Here is a 17,787-nt window from a genome sequence, read left to right as displayed (position 1 = left end):
ATCAGTTCCCGCTGATTCTACCCTGCTGAGGTTACAAGGACCACCTCTAGTGGGTCATTTTGTGTGACTTTTGAAGAGAAGTTTGGATAGCTTAAGTGTGCATAGGATGGGATGCCAGAAGAAGTAGGCCTCGGCGGTCAGATGGTCACGTTGGCTGTGTAGAGGTCTTCCATGAAGCTGGTGAGGATTGTTTTCCTCCCAGTAATGATATTCTGCTTGTTAACATTGCCAGACATTTGAAAGAACTGACAGCAATAAGATCAGAAATGCGTTTCCGAGTGATATCTGGACAATATCATATTCATAATAAACTGTATGACATGCACTTTTAGATTATGTACTAAAATTATGTATAGCATTTAGCATGTCTTTTTAGGAGAGTATGGGCGAGATTTAGTGGGTTTACCGTTTTTAGCAAAATGCGATTTTTGCTCAAATCGCCCTATATCGCCGTTTTTTTAAATCGCATTTTTGCCGCGAATTTGCATATTTAATGAGGTGTGTATTCCGGCATGAAAAGTGCGAGAGTGCAATATAGGGCGATTTTCGGGATGAAAAGTGTGATTTTTTTAGTCATGAAAAGGTGCGATTTTTGTAAAATGTGCGATTTTGTGATAAAAAAAAAAAATTTGGCGTGAGGTCCCCCCTCCTGTACATAACCAGCCCCGGGCTCATTGAGCCGGACCTGGTTCCAAAAATACGGGGGACAAAAAGCGTAGGGTTTCCCCGTATTTCTGAAACCAGCCCCGGACTCTTGGACCGGTCCTGGTTCCAAAAATACGGGGGACAAAAAATCTGGGGGTCCCCCGTATTTTGAAACCAGCACCGGGCTCCAACAGCCCGCAGTGTCATGCCACAGCCGGGGGACACTTTTTACACAAGGTCCCCCTGCCGTACCATGAGCACCGTGGCTGGTCAGCATTGGACGGGGTGCCTGGAGGAGTGGGGACCCCCCCAATAAAGGGGTCCCCCCCCAGGCTTCACCCATCCAGGGCTGAAGCCCGGGGCTGTCACCGGCGTCCCTGGCCATTGGACGCCGGCCTGATAGTGTTAAATTCACATTCCTAACATTGCTTAATACAGGAGAACTGCAAGTGCCAGCAGACCTTCCCCGCATGCTGGGACTTGGAGAACCACAAGTCCCAGCATGCGGGGCATTAATGGGCCCGCTGGAACTTGTAGTCCACCTGTAAAAAGAATGTTAAAATAAAGCACACACACAGTAAAGTAAAACTTTATTACATACACACACATCTCAATTTTGCACCAATATACTCACCGATCCAGGATTCAGCGCTGGTCTCCCTTCTGCTGCAGAGCAGGCTACCCCTACACTGACAGCGGGGACAACCGGCTTTCTCCGATGCAGCTAACAACTTCTGTCGCATTGTCCCAGCGCGACACAGGCTGAGAGCGTGATTGAGCGATGCGTCTCCATGGATAAGCCGAAGACGCTCTCAGCCTCTGTTGCGCTGGGATAACGAGACAGAAGCTGTTAGCTGCATCGGAGGAAGCCGGTTCAGCCCGCTGATAGTGCGGGCTGACCGCCTCTGCTACAGAGAGACCAGCCCTGAATCCTGGATCGGTATGTATAGCAGTGTAAAATTTAGATGTGTGTGTGTATGTAATAAAGTTTTACTTTTCTGTGTGTGCGCTTTATTTTAACATTCTTTTTACAGCTGGACTACAAGTCCCAGCGGGCCCATTAATGCCCCGCATGCTGGGACTTGTGGTTCTCCAAGTCCCAGCATGCGGGGGAGGTCTGCTGGCACTTGTAGTTCTCCTGTATTAAGCAATGTTAGGAATGTGAATTTAACACTATCAGGCCGGCGTCCAATGGCCAGGGACGCCGGTGACAGCCCCGGGCTTCAGCCCTGGATGGGTGAAGCCTGGGGGGGGACCCCTTTATTGGGGGGTCCCCACTCCTCCAGGTACCCCGTCCAAGGCTGACCAGCCACAGTGCTCATGGTACGGTCGGGGGACCTTGTGTTAAAAGAGTCTCCTGGCTGTGGCATGACACTGCGGGCTGTTGGAGCCGGTGCTGGTTTCAAAATACAGGGGACCCCCAGATTTTTTGTCCCCCATATTTTTGGAACCAGGACCGGTCCAAGAGTCCGGGGATGGTTTCAGAAATACGGGGGACCCCTACGCTTTTTGTCCCCCTGTAAAAAGAGTCTCCTGGCTGTGGCATGACACTGCGGGCTGTTGGAGCCGGTGCTGGATTCAAAATACGGGAGACCCCCATATTTTTTGTCCCCCATATTTTTGGAACCAGGTCCAGCTCAATGAGCCCGGGGCTGGTTATGTACAGGAGGGGGGATCTCACGCCAATTATTATTATTTTTTTTTTTTACTTTTACACATATTTTACCAAAGAACCATACACAGATCACAATGATCTGTGCATGGTTCTGACAAAATCAACCATGTTTCTGACAAAATCGCCAGTCAGGATCAGGTCTATTTTTTTTTTGCTGTTTAGACCATTTTTTGGGGCGATTTCCAAATTTGCATCTCATTAAATATGCGAATTGTATATTTTTCAATGGGGAAAGCATCTGGATGCGAATTCCGGAGTTAAAAAAAATCGCACTTTCAGAAAGTGCGATTTCGCGGCAAATCCCGCATTTTTTGCAGATTTTTGCATCTCATTAATTATGCGAATTCGGGAAAAAGTGCAAAAACGGCCGTTTTTGCGATAAAAATTGCAAAAAACACAACATCGATCTCTATTAAATGTCACCCTATATTTTGCATTATGATTAAAATAAATCACTCTGCCTGTTTCTACTATAAATTGTGCACAATTGTCCGAGCATCCATTGTATAACATAAATGCTAAGTGAATTGTATCTATGTGTATTCTGCCTACATCAGAGTGCCAAGGCATTTCTTGGGAGACGCCAGTAGGAATAAACAAATATGCAGAAACTACAGCTGAGCTGGGGCTGGGCATAGAAGAACCATGCAGTCACATCAAACTGGCATTTACTGACTTTGTCCTGCATAAAATGCTGGGGAAAGGGAGCTTCGGAAAGGTAACATTTTGCTATTTACCTAGTATGCATCATTTTTAGCAATGTGATGGAAAGTATTACAATTTTCTGTGCTAGCTATTGGCGAGTGCCAAGTGAATTTGTCAAAATTGAAAACTTCCATGTAAACATTTTAATTCATCATAATGACCTGTAATGTTTATCTTATATAGAAAATATAATTTCTTTTACACAACATTTTTTATTTGAATTTATATAACAAATGTGAGTGTTGCTGGCATTTTTAGAGCATATTTTGCACATCTCTCATAGAGATGTTGGCACTCAAAGGGTTCATCATTTTACCAGGTCATCCAGCAGGTGCACATGTGCACTCATAACTCACTGACACATTTAAAAGTTCCACAGGTGGATCCAGTCATTTCACTTGTACTTCTGTGAGGACACCTGGGAAACGTGCACTGTTGGGGGCCCTTGATGTTTATTACTGCAGGGTTAGTGAAATTATTTTAAATACAAATAACCACTGTATTTGCAGGTCTTCCTGGCAGAATTGAAGGAGACAAATCAGTTTTTTGCAATGAAGGTGTTGAAGAAAGAAGTAGTGCTGATGGATGATGATGTTGAATGCACCATGGTGGAGAGACGAGTCCTCTCTCTTGCCTGGGAAAACCCTTTCCTGACACATCTGTACTGTACATTTCAGACAAAGGTAACACCAGTTTAGTAAATGAACAATCCAGGGGATATATTGTTGCTGCCACATTTTTTTACAATAGCCCCAGAAAGGTCATTAGGAGGTCATTCTGGTTCATTCTCCCCTTTGTGAATTTGCAACGGGGAGCGATGGTGAATGTCTGCGCATGCGCATATTCACATATGCGTATGTGCAGGCCATCTGTGCGAACGTACGCGGTGACTTGTAGTGTAGGCAGGGTCATGGGGCAACGGGCATGGGTCGTGCCCAGCGGTGTAACTACTAATTTTGCCACTTTCAAGGAGAGATTCTTCCCGGTTGTCAAGTGTCCCTGCAGCAGCACTCCCCGCAGACCCTACCAGCGCTGGCTCCCCCAAGCCACCACGGGGTCTGTGGCATCATTATTAAGCCACTGGTTGTGCTCATGGGAATGTCCAGCATCTCAAGGGTGTCCCCATGAAAACGCTGGGCGTTCCCATGGTAATTCGACCATGGTGCGGGTACTGTCTCATTATTTAATTTGTGTTCTTACTCTGTATGGAGAGGAGATAGATAGATAGATAGATAGATACATTTCTAGGTTTTTGTTCCCACCAGATGGACAGATAAATCTATAGGTGTGTATTCAGCTTAAATATTCTCTTATGAGAATGGCCTTTTATTAGTATATTATGTATTTGAATGCAAAGTGCAACTTTGTCCAAATACTGTGAATGGAAACATGTGTTTCCATTTATGTTGTTACAAACCTTCCCACAGTCAGTAATACGTTTGTTCGGAATGTGAACAACAGAACATGACTTTATAAATCACAGGGCATTTTGTGCTTCATTTAACATCCAATTACTACTTTGTCCTTTTGCCATCAAACACAATTCAATCAAAGGTGTTTACTCTTTGTCTGCGCCCCTCTCTGTGCCTCACTTTTTTTTTTCATTTGACTTTTAAAGATTTTTCTGCCACCTTTAAATTCAAGTGTCATGCTGGTTAAGAATTGACTTTTGGGTCTCTGACCTTTCTCCCAGCTTGATGGTCATTCTGAACATGAAAGTCCTGCACAAGATGAGAGATTGTGACAGTCAATAAACCTTTCATGTAGATGATAATGGTAGCATGTCTACTATATATCGTTCCATATAAGACTATTTGTGAAACAGCAAGGGTACTTGGAATGTACATGTATAAGATCTCCGCAATGTGTCTCAGAAAAAATACTTCCAATTGCTATTGTAGGCAATAAACCATCTGATGAGAGATTGATGTGTCTGCACTTTTAAGGTTTGTATTGGTTATTGTTCTCTGTTCATATGCAATATGCAATATACTGTAGCAACATACTTAGGCATAGGGGGAAATTTACTAAAGGAAATTTGTAAAAAAATAGGTGTATTTGTATCCAGAAATACACTTATTTTTGACATTTACTATCCCGAAAATACGGCAATTCGTATTCGTATTGATAGCACATCAATATGAATACGAATTGCCGTATTTTTGGGATAGTAAATGTCAAAAATAAGTGTATTTCTGGATACAAATACACCTATTTTTTTACAAATTTCCTTTAGTAAATTTCTCATCAACCTAAGTAAAGAATATTTTTATACTTATTTATTATTGAACCTTTACATTTATCCATTGTACCATAAGCTAACATGATGTATTATTACTAAATAAATTACATTTTACCATTCAAGAAAATTTGTTCTTAATGTATGTGATCTACTAATCAATTGAACCAGATCCTGTACCTACTAAGAAGCAAGTGCAACCGAGCGCAGGGTGACCCCCTAGACCTTAAGATTCATAGGCTGTGGATCTCACTCACATGTAAAGTGGCTGTACGGGGGACAGAAGCATGATTTACTTGTTTGTACTAGCATAAATATCCATTCATTTAATGTGCTGGATCACTCGTGTGCAAGTGTCACCCATTGATTTTATTCCAGCAGCCCTAACACTCAGCGACCTAAATGTGACCATACACTAGGGCAGGGCCAAAACTAACAGGCAGCGGGGTCCGGTGGACTGGAGAAGGTTAACTCCGGCTCCTAGCGCTGCCGGGTGGTGGGCGGGAGGCAGATTTTGAAAAGACTTGCCGGACGCTGATTGGCTGAATTCAACCAATCAGCGTCCGGCAAGTCTTTTCAAAATCATCAGCGCTTCCCGCCGCCAGGCAAATAGCGAGTGGCTGTGTATGTGAAAGCTGCCAGGCAAATAGCGAGCGGCTGTGTATGTGAAAGCTGCCGCTACACCAGTCCCTGGACCCCCGCTGCCAACATACCTGTGTGTAGCGTCCAGGGGTCCAGGGACTGGTGTAGCGGCAGCCTTCACTCACTCCGTCTCCTAGCGCTATCTGCCTGGCGGCGGGAAGCGCTGATGACTTTGAAAAGACTTGCCGGACGCTAGGACCCGGAGTTAACCTACCAGTCCCCGGGACCCCGCTAGGACCTGGCGTTAACCCACCAGTCCCCGGATCCCGCTGCTCATCCCAGGGACCACGCTGCCGGGACACCACACTAGCGCCCCCACCCTCCAGCGCCCGGTGCGCGTGACCCCCTAGCCCCCACCCTAGTTACAGCCCTGACTAGGGCAATTTATCTGAGGCTTGAAATTGCATGAGATTTCCCTTGAACTCCCCGGCAGCTTCTCAGGAGACTTGCAGGTCAGATTCTGTACTTGAGTGCTTATTTCACATCAGATATATTGCATGCAATTTATCAACCTGTGACAAATCGCAGGCAATTTATCTTAAGGCCCCCATACACTTTGCGATTTGGACCCAATTTCACCCGATTCGGATGTGTCCCCGACACCCCTGGGCTGTTGGTGGCGAGCTGATGGCATTATAATAAAAAATTAAAAAACATTGGTGGACAGTGAAGCAGCAGCCTCAGATTTTCTACTGTCCGAGGCTGCTGCAGCTGTTGCTGTGCCACTGGGTAGGAGGAGGGGGAGGGAGGAGGGAGGAAGGAGAGAAGGTGGCCTCTCAGCTGCTGCTGCTGCTGCTGCCGGGTGGGTGGAGGGAGAGGAGGCGAGCCCTGCTGTGATTCTCGCAGGCAGGGGCGTGCGCCCCTGATGACCCGCCAACCTGGCGATGGATTTCTCTGGGCAGGTACAACCTAGAAGATGCGATACATTGCGCACAGGAACACGCATTGCATCGCACCTCCTGTCATGTACATGCAATCTGGACACTGTACATGCGATTTATTGCTGAAATCGCATGTTAATTGCCCAAATTGCATGTAAATCACCCTAGTCTATAGGGACCTTCAGGAGCACTTAGGGTTCTCTTTACCAAAAACAATAGATGGAAAAAGGTAGACTAGATAGGCTTCTTATCTGCTATAAAATTCTCTGTTTCGGTTTTTGTAATCATTAGTAATGGCATTTGCATCATTCCTATCCCAGGCCAAGAAATATGTTAAAAACAGACTCGCCTTCTCCGTACACCTGAATACATCAGAAATGTTCATGTGAAAATACATTATCCATAGAAACATTCTACATGTTCAGAACATTTTAAAAGTAGTGGAACGTTCTAGTATATCTGTAACATACTTTCTCTCTGACAGGAAAACCTGTTTTTTGTCATGGAGTATCTCAACGGTGGAGATCTCATGTTCCATATCCAAAGCTGCCATAAGTTTGATCTTACCAGAGCAACGTAAGACGCTTACTAAATCTACTTTTACATGTGGGATGTCTGGCCCTTTGATTTATTGTGTATCAAGTCTTAAATCTATAGTGTGTTTCTAATGGGTGCAATTCTCCTGGAGGTCTGCTGTGCACACCCAGAGCCGACCCCATTGTGTGCCACAGAACAAGTCCGATATATGCACAAATTCAGTTATTATCAGACTCCAGCACTGAGCCAGAGCCTATCTTGTGCACACGCACCATCCTTATCTAATATAATGCAAATTTCTTGGTATACAGTATGGTCGCTATTGAGTAACATTTATAAATATGTGCTATATACAATTACTCCTGAAATGCAAGCAAAAGACAATTCAATGAAAGTTGTGATTGAATCTGAAAATGTAATACAGTACAAACAGCTACACTTATCTGTCCCTGGAGCATGGACTGCAGTGTCAGCATTGTACTGTGTAACAGTCCTCATCCTGAGTGTGTGGGAGGGGATAAACTGCCTGCACTGTAGGGAAGGTAAAAATCACATAGCTAGACTGCAGGGTAATGCTAAACATTACTGTTAAGCTAAATAGGTCATACAGGTATCTGATTCATAGTGGTCCTTCATTTGGGTTAGAGTTAGAAGAACTTTAGTATTAAAAACTATATTGATAACAAATAATACTAATTGTAATTAATTATAACTTATAATAACTTATTAAATCATTTATACTCATGATACACATCTAATATGCTTAATAATTTCCCATTTCTTGGCCAGCCTCGCCCTATATTGGTATGTGCAGGCAGGGCCTGATTAATCAATAGGCCTGTCAGGCTGCAGCCTGGGTCCCGGGGGGTGGGGGTTTTGCGCAGCGCTGGCGTACAATAGATGCTGCAGCTGTACCTACTGCTACTCCGAATCTGCAAAAACAGTCTTCCAATAATGGCGGCCGCCTAGGAGACAGACCAACTAGACCTCTAGCATTTGTCTTGGGAAGGCAGTGCACCCAGTGTAACCTGGAAGTGCAGATTTCAGGAGCGCTGGTGTCCCCTGATCAGTAAGCATGTAACCCTCCAATAATGACCAAGAATCCCCTGGCTACAAGCATGTATCACCAGGCAATAAGTATTTGTAACCTCCGGTAACGAGCAAGTAACTGCTGTCAATGAGCATGTCACCCCTGGCAACGAGCATGAAACCCTGACCCATTAAATGATGCAGTAATCCTTCAGATCTGCAGGAACAATATCCTGTTTACTGGAGATCACTCTAGTGTGTGGATCTCACTGGCACAGATAAATGGACTTTCTGTCCTGTGGCAATATCATCACAATGCAGTCATGTGTGATTTTTTGGCATTCTCCTATGTTACCAAAAGTAATTATCAATTATTATCAGCACATCTAAAGTACAGTTTAACATGGTACTGAATGCAGGTATGCAATCATCTCTATATGTGTGTGAATGTCTAGTGTCCGTGAGTCTCCGAAACACTGCCATCTGCTGGCAGAGAGTGAAACTACATCTCTTTCTCACACATGCACAAACACAGAAGGTAGCAGGCTAGCTTTCCAAGCTTTTGATTTGAGCAGACTTACTAGTATACAGATGTGCTCGAACAAGCACTTTAAGTGAACCTTAAGTGTTGTTAACTTGAGTTTGTATTGTTTAGCCTTGATGAGCACATTGTTACAGGGAGAGCTAGATTAATGTTTTGAGGGGCTCAGTGCAACTATTATGTGGGGGACCCTACCAAAATATATGTCAATAAGATATAATGTAATGGCGACATTATTAAAAATTATACTTTGTAAACACTCTCAGAACCACATACAGTATGAGTTAAACACACTGTAGTGCCTTCAGTTCACACCTCAGTGCCCCCCACACTTGTGATAAATATGTGGGAGCTGAGGTGTTCATCCCAACTCTCTTGTTGTTACTATAGCTCTGGTTACAGAGTACATTATAGATACTTGTGCATTTCCCTCCAAAAAATGTTTTTAAAGGAAACCTGCATATCATGCGTGTGCTTCACTTTTAATTTAAATTTGACATGAAACAGAAATGAAGACATTTCAGTTTTTACGTCAGTTAAGATGTGAGTAATGAGGTGTATAGATCATGTAGCATTTCCCTATGGCTTAATGATTGTTTAGTAACAGATACATTCAGAGGCTAATATATTATAATTACTTGGGGGTTTCTTTTGTTTGTTTGTTTTTTGATGAATGTGACATTTGTTTCTTGTTTCTTTTCAGGTTTTATGCTGCTGAAATTGTCTGTGGTCTTCAATTTCTCCATTCTAAACAAGTGGTATACAGGTAACATCTAGAGAGTTCTGTTTATATTTATAAGTCATTTTAATATAAAATGTACGGACAAGTTACGCCTCCCCCCGACCTGTTCATACCCCCACTATCCACGTCGGCGTGGAGTTGATATTATAAAGTGTGGCGAGCGGACGTGGAATACATGTAAAGTAATCCTTGTCCGCTCGCCATGCTTCGGGCTTCGTATATAACTTACTTTATAAAATCAACGCCACGCGACGACGTGGATAGTGGGGGTATGAACAGGGGCGGGGGACACGTAACTCGTCCCCATGCGCTTGCCATGCTTCGGGCTGGCATGGATAGTGTGGGTTTTAAAAGGAGGCTCTCCCTGAAGTGGACATGGGCAGGGTTGCCATACCCCTCCGCAATAATACTGAGACGCAGGAGCGTCTGAGACGCACCTGCATCTCAGACAGAAGGACCACCTCTCCGCCGGTGTCCGCCAGTGCAGGGGACCTGGCGGACACCGGCACTGTGTGAGAGGCGCTCACTGGGCTTGCCATGGACGCTGGGGACAGAGCCATGGATGCCAGGGACAGAGCCGGGCTGCCGCAGAGTCACTACGCTAAGTACGCTAGGCAGCCGTTAGCCTAGCGTACGCTGAAAACGTAGCGTTGCTGGGCGCCGTGCTATTACACAAGTACCAAAACACATTTCACTGCTAAAATGTGTGTATTTTCAACCACTGAGGCCTCTGGTGAGCCTCATACCCATGATCAGTCATCACAGGTAATAGAATACCTACCTACCAATGGGAGTGATTCAATTGTTTATTATGCCCAATATCAAGTAAAAAGAAAATGAAGGCGAAATTCAGTTGGATTTTATTGCACTGATTGCACCCAGACAGGCAGGGTCTAGTCACGTAAGATGGCTAAACCTGACCTAGGTGCTCCTTGAAAACTGCCATTTTGGTGCCAAAATGGGTCACTTTTCGCACATTTCAAGTTGCCAGCATGCCGCAATTGAGCAACATTTGAATTGCTTTCTTGGATGCCATTTAGTGGTGGCCATGGAGAGAAACACTTGAATTCACGCCAGAATTGTAAATATAAGGGATTTGCTTCTGTTCCTGGAATCAAGCTAACAGCCATGGATAGCCTTACATAGATAGCTACTGCAACTTCATGTTATTACCTGGAAGGATTATTAGCTTAATTTCCTAAAAATCTTCTGGTCTGCTTTTTATATGATTGATGTAAAGAAACAACTGTTGTAATAGGTCATTTACATTTGAGGATTCCATCAAATTATATAGTGATAACCTGTTGGACTATTTTTCAGAGACCTGAAGTTAGATAATGTGCTCCTAGACATGGAAGGACATATAAAGATAGCCGACTTTGGAATGTGTAAAGAGAACATGATTGGAGATGTGAAAACCAGCACTTTTTGTGGAACTCCTGATTATATTGCGCCAGAGGTGTGTATAATATGCTGGCCCTCATCAGGTCATATTCTTTGGCAGTGGAATATACACTGAAAACTTAAAAAAAACTTAAGTGTTGTAAAATAGATACCACATATAGGGGTATATTCAATTGCTGTCGGAACTGCTGTCTTGTCGGAAAGATGGCAGTTTCCGACTTGAATAGGTCAGAAGGGGTTCCGACCTATTCAAAAGGCCTGTTTTTTTTCTGACAGGTCGGAATGCGTCCTATTCCACCAATCTACCTGCTTTTGTCAGAAACGCAGCCAAATCCAGCAATCTCAATCTGACTTTAAAAACATTCAGATTGAGGCAGGGAGGACGGCGCAGGGTGAGCAGCTCACCCCGCGCCGTCCACTGTCCTCCCGCTGGGTCCTCCGTTGCTCACCTATCCAGCCACCGAGATATATTGCTCATGTTGCTATAAGCAAGATATCTCACTTCTAAAGACTCACATTTTAGTATTTAGCATTTAATAATCACCCATCTTTTGTTTTACTCTATGTAACTTTGTTATTCTAAAATGAAGTCTTGTTTTGTGTGGGTTTCTCTTTGTCACTTTGTTGGTGTGGGGTTGGTGTAATATTAGTTAAGAAATTGCTCAGCATAGCATTTACCAAAGACATTCAGTAAAGTGATAGATAGAAGCTATAGGGCTAGATGCAGTAAGCTTCAAAAGTGATAACATGGAGAGTGATAAAGATTGGGATGGTTGGTTGTTTATCACTCTCCATTTTATCACTTTTGAAGCTTAGTGCATCTGGCCCATAGTGCATTCTTTTACTTGGCTTGAGGTGTAATCAAAACCTCCCATAAATATGTAATTCCTTTTGCCAATTGAGGCAGAGATTGGTTTCCTGAGTAAACATGCATTAAATATTTATTTATTTATTTTTGCCATTATTGGACATTGCTTTGGGCAACAAACGGTAGATTGAAAGTTTCATTGTTGAAATGAAAAATATTTGTTTGCGCTGTAGGTACACACTTTTCTTCAGGTGGTCAGTGGTGACAGAGGGTGAGATGTACTAAGCCTTGAAAAGTGATAAATGGAGAGTGATAAGCCGCCATACAATCGGCTCCTACCTGTCATTTTTCAAATACAGCCAGTGACATGGCAGGTAGGAGCTGATTGGCTGGTTGATTATCACTCCTCCTTTTATCACTTTTCAAGCTTAGTACATCTGTCCCAGAAGCAGGAGCATAAACTGCATAGTACATACTGTAGGTAATGTATTAGTGATGCTTTTAAGGAAAGTTATCCTTATACCAGAGATACTGTACAATAGAAGGAGTTATGTTTAGCAGATACCCTTTGGTAACCAGGTTTCGATCTCTTCTTCTGCAGATTTTATTGGGACAAAAATACAACTATTCAGTGGATTGGTGGTCGTTTGGAGTACTTGTCTATGAAATGTTAATTGGTCAGTCCCCATTCCGTGGCTCAGATGAAGAACAGTTGTTTCAGTCTATACGCATGGATAACCCCACGTATCCCCGTTTTCTTAGTAAAGAAGCTAAAGATATATTAGTCATGGTATGCACATTTTATAACTTCCATACTATATATTTATAGTTACGCATTTATTTGAATGTGAACAAATGTACAGTTTCTATAGTTAACTATGGCTGGCTACACATTAGAACTATGTGTACCTTGCAGATATTCCAGCCAACATACAGTATTGTGTCCGCAGTTCACACCAGAACAGTGTAATGGCGGATGGAAAGATCACTGCTCACTACTCTGCAATGGGTCACATGCAATATCTTCCAATTGGGTGTGCAGCACCACCGACCAGAAGATATTGGTGCAACCCACGGGAATGTGCAATCAGGCACACACACTGCCCAATACTGTATGCATGATATGTCCTTCCAATTTGGCTAGAAATGACATACTGTACCAATATTATCAGTCTTAAATAATCAGTTCTTAAAATGTGACTTTAAATTGCATGCAAGTATAGTTAACTGGTCAACAACAACAAGCAGTTTTTTGCAGTTATATACTTATTTGTCACCCATCTTAAGGCTATAACACTATAAAAAGGACATCATAGAATTAGAAAAAGTCCAAAGGCGAGCAACAAAGCTTATTAGGGGAATGGAGAATTTAAGCTACGGGGAGAGATTAAGCAATTTGGGACTATTTACATTAGAAAAGAGACGTTTAAGGGGGGACATGCTCAACATGTACAAGTATATCAAGGGCCAATATAAGGAACTGTCACACACCCTATTTTCTACTAGAAAGGAATCTAGGACACGAGGGCATGAGTATAGATTAGAAGAAAAAAAATTTCATTCAGCTAGTAGAAAGAATTTCTTTACGGTCAGAACAGTCAAACTCTGGAACTCTCTTCCCAGAGAGGTGGTAATGGCTGGCTCATTAAATGCGTTCAAGGCAAAGTTGGACAAACATTTACTGGAGAAAAACATCCATGGGTACAAATAAGAAATATAATTTGTCTGTAAAATAGCAGAACCTACCAAATCAGCAATGGATATCTATACCAGGTTGAACTAGATGGACGCAAGTCTTTTTTCAGCCTTACCTACTATGTAACTATGTAATATATGCAGAGCATACACGTTTGTGATCATTTTTGAATCATAAGTAAATGCCTTGGATGTTATGAGATTATGCTAAGCTAAACCCATTAAAATGAGTAGATGAGGATCTCATATAGGTACTATTTTAAATAATATCAATATTCTCACTTGGGGCGAGATATACTAAGCCATTAAAAGTGATAACATGGAGAGTGATAAACCACCATCCAATCAGCTCCTACCTGCCATGTCACAGGCTGTGTTTCAGAAATGGTAGGTAGGAGCTGATTGGTTTGTGGTTTATCACTCTCCATTTTATCACTTTTCAAGCTTAGTACTGTACATCTGGCCCTTGGTGAGAGGGTCCAACAAGGTTCTGTATTAGAATGTATAAAAAGTCCCTGTTATTCACATCCACTGTTTTTTCTATATTCATCTCTTACATTACCACTCACAGGTGTAAATGTAGGATTATAGAGTACCTGCCCTGCATATGTCTGGATGAACAATCTGTAGTAAATCCACTTTGCCCCTTTTTCATAAAAATTACTTTGCCAATGTATCTTGCTGGATGGTTAGCTGGTACTCAATTGATGATCTTGTAGCAAAAAGTAGAAAACATGTGTTTGAAATCTTTGAAATTCCAAGCAACAGGCTGATCAAAGCTTTAATGCAGCTCTGATACCGGACCAGTGCAGGGCCATCCTTTCTTTCATCTGGCAAGTCCAGATGGGCATCATACAATGTATCTACTTGAATAAGTAACTGGATACTTTACCCAGTAAACTTGGACACTAGCATGAGGCCTACAAATGAATTAGGCTAGGGCACTACTATGGGGCACAAAATTAACCAGCGCCTGCCTATTGGGTCTAACATTACCTAGGTTACTACAATTTTTCATAAAATAAACATTGCTGTGGAGAGAGGTGTCTCACTAAAGTCAGTGGTTATGTGGCCCTTTTTTTAAATGTTACTATGGTGCCCACAAAGCTATGGGTCTGATTCAGACCTAATCGCACTGCAGCAAATAGTTCACATCGCCAGAGTGTAATCCCGCCCTTCGCAAGCCTGCGAATTGGCAGTGAAGATGTTGCATATATCCATTTGCATTTCACTCACCATCTAATGATTTCCCCACTATGTGTATCCTTTGTGTAGCCCTGGACTTATTCAATGGCTGCCAGGGCCAGATCAGACGTCACACACCCTCCTCTAAAACACTTGGACACGTCTGCGTTTTCTCTAGGCATGCCTGCATATTTTCTGGAACTCCCATAAAACGGCCTATTACCACCCCCAAACGTACCCCCCGTGCGAATTGGCGCACCAGCAATCAGGTCTGAATCGCCCCTATGTCCCTTACTAATGCCTATACTTGACATAGCATTTACATTTTTAGTTCTTATTTGGCTGCATCTATGTATTTTCTTTTTATAAATTAAATAAATTGAATTATGGCATTTATCTCATTTGCATAATCTAGCTCTTTGTCAGAGAACCAGAAAGAAGACTTGGCGTGAAAGGCAACATTCGGCAGCATAGTTTCTTCTGCCAGATTAACTGGGAAAAGCTGGAAAATAGGGCAGTTGAGCCACCATTTAAACCTAAAGTGGTAAGACGGAAATCCTATCAGTCATTGTTTTATGGTGATTAATTGTGCTGACATGACACAGCGTTATATATAAAAATAACTCCTAATATTTAGTGTACCTACTTAATAATCCTTACTACAGTACAGGTGTAATATCAATGTGACACTGATGCATAACTTCATTTAAAGGAAACAACATCACAAATTGCCATTCTGTTTTCCCATAAATGAGACAAGAACATTTTTCAATATCATATTGAGACATTTTAATGAACAATAATATTCTTGGGGTTTCTAGAGACCATCTCCCTCCAGGATCCTTCTATCTTCATTGTACTATTAAATACTCCCAGTGCTGGTGGCTATAACCCCTGGACCCCACCCCAGCAGTAATAGACCTCCCAGTCAGGGGCATCTTAACAGAGGAGGGGGACCAGACTCCCTCCCCTTTGTGACTCTGGCTTTCTGCCTTGGAGGTGGGATAGTCTATCCCGGCTGCTATTTCCGACAGGGGAAATAGCAGTCGCTGCCTATTCAATGTCTTTTCTGACAGCATTGAAGCCAGATTTTGGCAAAACAGATCCGACTTTAAAACAAGTCGGATCTGTTTTGTTGGAAATGGCTGCAGATTGTTGTATTCTAGGCCGTTGTTTGACAATCTGCGGCCATTTTCGCCATTACACCCACTTTTCGCCACTTGACAGTCGGAACATTCAATTCCAACTGTCGAGGTCCTGTTGAGCGGGATGAAAACGGCCTGGGATTCTGACTGCCTGGTCGTTCTGACAGTCGGAACTACTTTTTGTTACTTTTGTTTGAACAGTTAGAACATCACTACCATCTACATCAGCGACAGCTACTGTATACCACTCATTTTCTGCAGATAAAACTCATGGCTCTAGATGGCAGTGTGGAGAGCAGGAACGTTGGGAGTCAAATTTTCAATATAGAACTATATCAACACAAATACATACACAATTAAACATTCTATTTTACCCTTTATAAAAATGTAAAGTGAATCTTTACTGTCGTATTTCTGATTCTACACATGCATCCTAGTGTTCTGGTCATCTGCTAACACTAGGTCTGAGGGAGACAAAAATGTCTCAGTTTTCACTTACATAGACATGGTAAAGACCTGGAAATCCAACTTTATCGTCCCCTTCTCACTCTCAAAATGAACATGCTACATTTACTTATTATTTGTGTTGTCTTTTTCCCCCTCCTCAGAAATCTGCCAGTGACTGCAGTAACTTTGACAAAGAATTTTTGAATGAGAAAACAAGATTGTCAAGTACAGACAAGACATTGGTTAATAGCATGGACCAGAATATGTTCAAAAACTTTTCATTTGTGAATCCAAAAATGGAAGCTATTATTGGCTGAGATTACCTTATTTCCATGGAAACAGTAGTTGAAATGACTTTGTATAAAATCATTTGTATCCACTAACCACTTAGCTGGGATGCTCTATAATATGCACATTCTGCCATCGCACAGAATTCCACTGACTGTAGATGGGAATAAAACTGACTAAAGTCTGAGGGTGGAGATGGAAATGTTATTTAGGGCCTTATTTTGGTTCATTCTTTCTGACAATATCCTTCTTAGATGGGCAAAACCATGTGCACTGCAGGTGGGGCAGGTGTTACTTGTGCAGAGAGAATTAGATTTGGGTGGGGTTTTACTTCAAAGTGAGATCTATATTGCAGTGTAAAACTAAAGCAGTCAGTATTTTCCCTGCACAGAAACAAAATTACTCACCCAAATCTAGTTCTCTCTGCACATGTTACATCTGCCCCCACTGCAGTGCACATGGTTTTGTCCATCTAAGAAGGATTTTGTCAGAAAGAATGAACCAAAATAAGGCCCTTAGTCCTCTGTAGATGAGGAAAGATGAAGCACTTGTCAATCAACCAATATAAAATTGCTAATCTTATTTTAATAATCCAATCATTACAAAATGGTGGATGAGCGGTTTCAAATGTAAACCATATGATTAGAATTTTAAAAATCTCTATAACTTTGCATATTAATTTCAGTGTAAATGTATTTGTAAATGAATAGAGATGGTTCATGTACTATTCAAGTTAGCACAATGTAGGATATTAACTGCCTGTAGATTTACATTTGTAGGGTTTCAGTAACAATGGTATAACACTAAAATCCACTCAGTTCCATCCCATAAACCAGACTTTCCCATACTCAGCCATTACAGTCCAGGCTTTAACATATGTCCTAACATCACCGCTTCCAGGTCCGACAGAATGCTCTATTCCTGGACTTCCCTCTTAATTTAATGTTTACCATCACCTGTGGTGAAACATCTGTTTAGAAGGAAGTCCAGAAACAGAGCATTGTGCACCTCCTGGAATGGGTCATGTTGGGAGGTATGCTTTAAGGATATCCATCCTTGAGCACAGATGACTTAACCATATGGAATCAAGAATCGATATCCTTAAATCCTGGACGGCAATGGTGGAATTTGGAAAACTCAGCCATAAACAATTCTTTACATCATTCGAATATAGCACAG

The 17,787-nt window shown here is 42.3% G+C and overlaps 1 protein-coding gene and 1 long non-coding RNA gene across 3 annotated transcripts in view; both read left to right on the top strand.

The window, feature by feature from the left end:
• The window catches only part of PRKCQ (protein kinase C theta), a 46,190-nt gene extending 29,340 nt beyond the window's left edge, over positions 1 to 16,850 (top strand). For both annotated transcript variants that reach the window (XM_083183380.1, XM_083183381.1), the window contains 8 exons: positions 2,878 to 3,038; positions 3,535 to 3,708; positions 7,272 to 7,363; positions 9,598 to 9,660; positions 10,957 to 11,095; positions 12,450 to 12,638; positions 15,144 to 15,272; positions 16,482 to 16,850. In XM_083183380.1, the coding sequence (XP_083039506.1) occupies positions 2,878 to 3,038; positions 3,535 to 3,708; positions 7,272 to 7,363; positions 9,598 to 9,660; positions 10,957 to 11,095; positions 12,450 to 12,638; positions 15,144 to 15,272; positions 16,482 to 16,637 (1,103 nt within the window). In that variant the 3' untranslated portion in view covers positions 16,638 to 16,850. The remainder of the gene's footprint in view (positions 1 to 2,877; positions 3,039 to 3,534; positions 3,709 to 7,271; positions 7,364 to 9,597; positions 9,661 to 10,956; positions 11,096 to 12,449; positions 12,639 to 15,143; positions 15,273 to 16,481) is intronic.
• Positions 16,851 to 16,860: 10 nt separating this feature from the next.
• LOC146074840 (uncharacterized) overlaps positions 16,861 to 17,787 on the top strand; it is a 4,143-nt gene continuing 3,216 nt past the window's right edge. Inside the window, exon 1 of the long non-coding RNA XR_014473466.1 lies at positions 16,861 to 17,787. This exon is cut by the window's right edge and continues 242 nt beyond it. This is a non-coding gene — a long non-coding RNA (uncharacterized LOC146074840).

Source organism: Crinia signifera, chromosome 4 (assembly GCF_055691185.1).
Source record: "Crinia signifera chromosome 4, ASM5569118v1, whole genome shotgun sequence".
NCBI lineage: Eukaryota > Metazoa > Chordata > Amphibia > Anura > Myobatrachidae > Crinia > Crinia signifera.
Note: the sequence above shows the minus strand (reverse complement) of the source record. Positions and strands in the feature narration are given on the sequence as shown.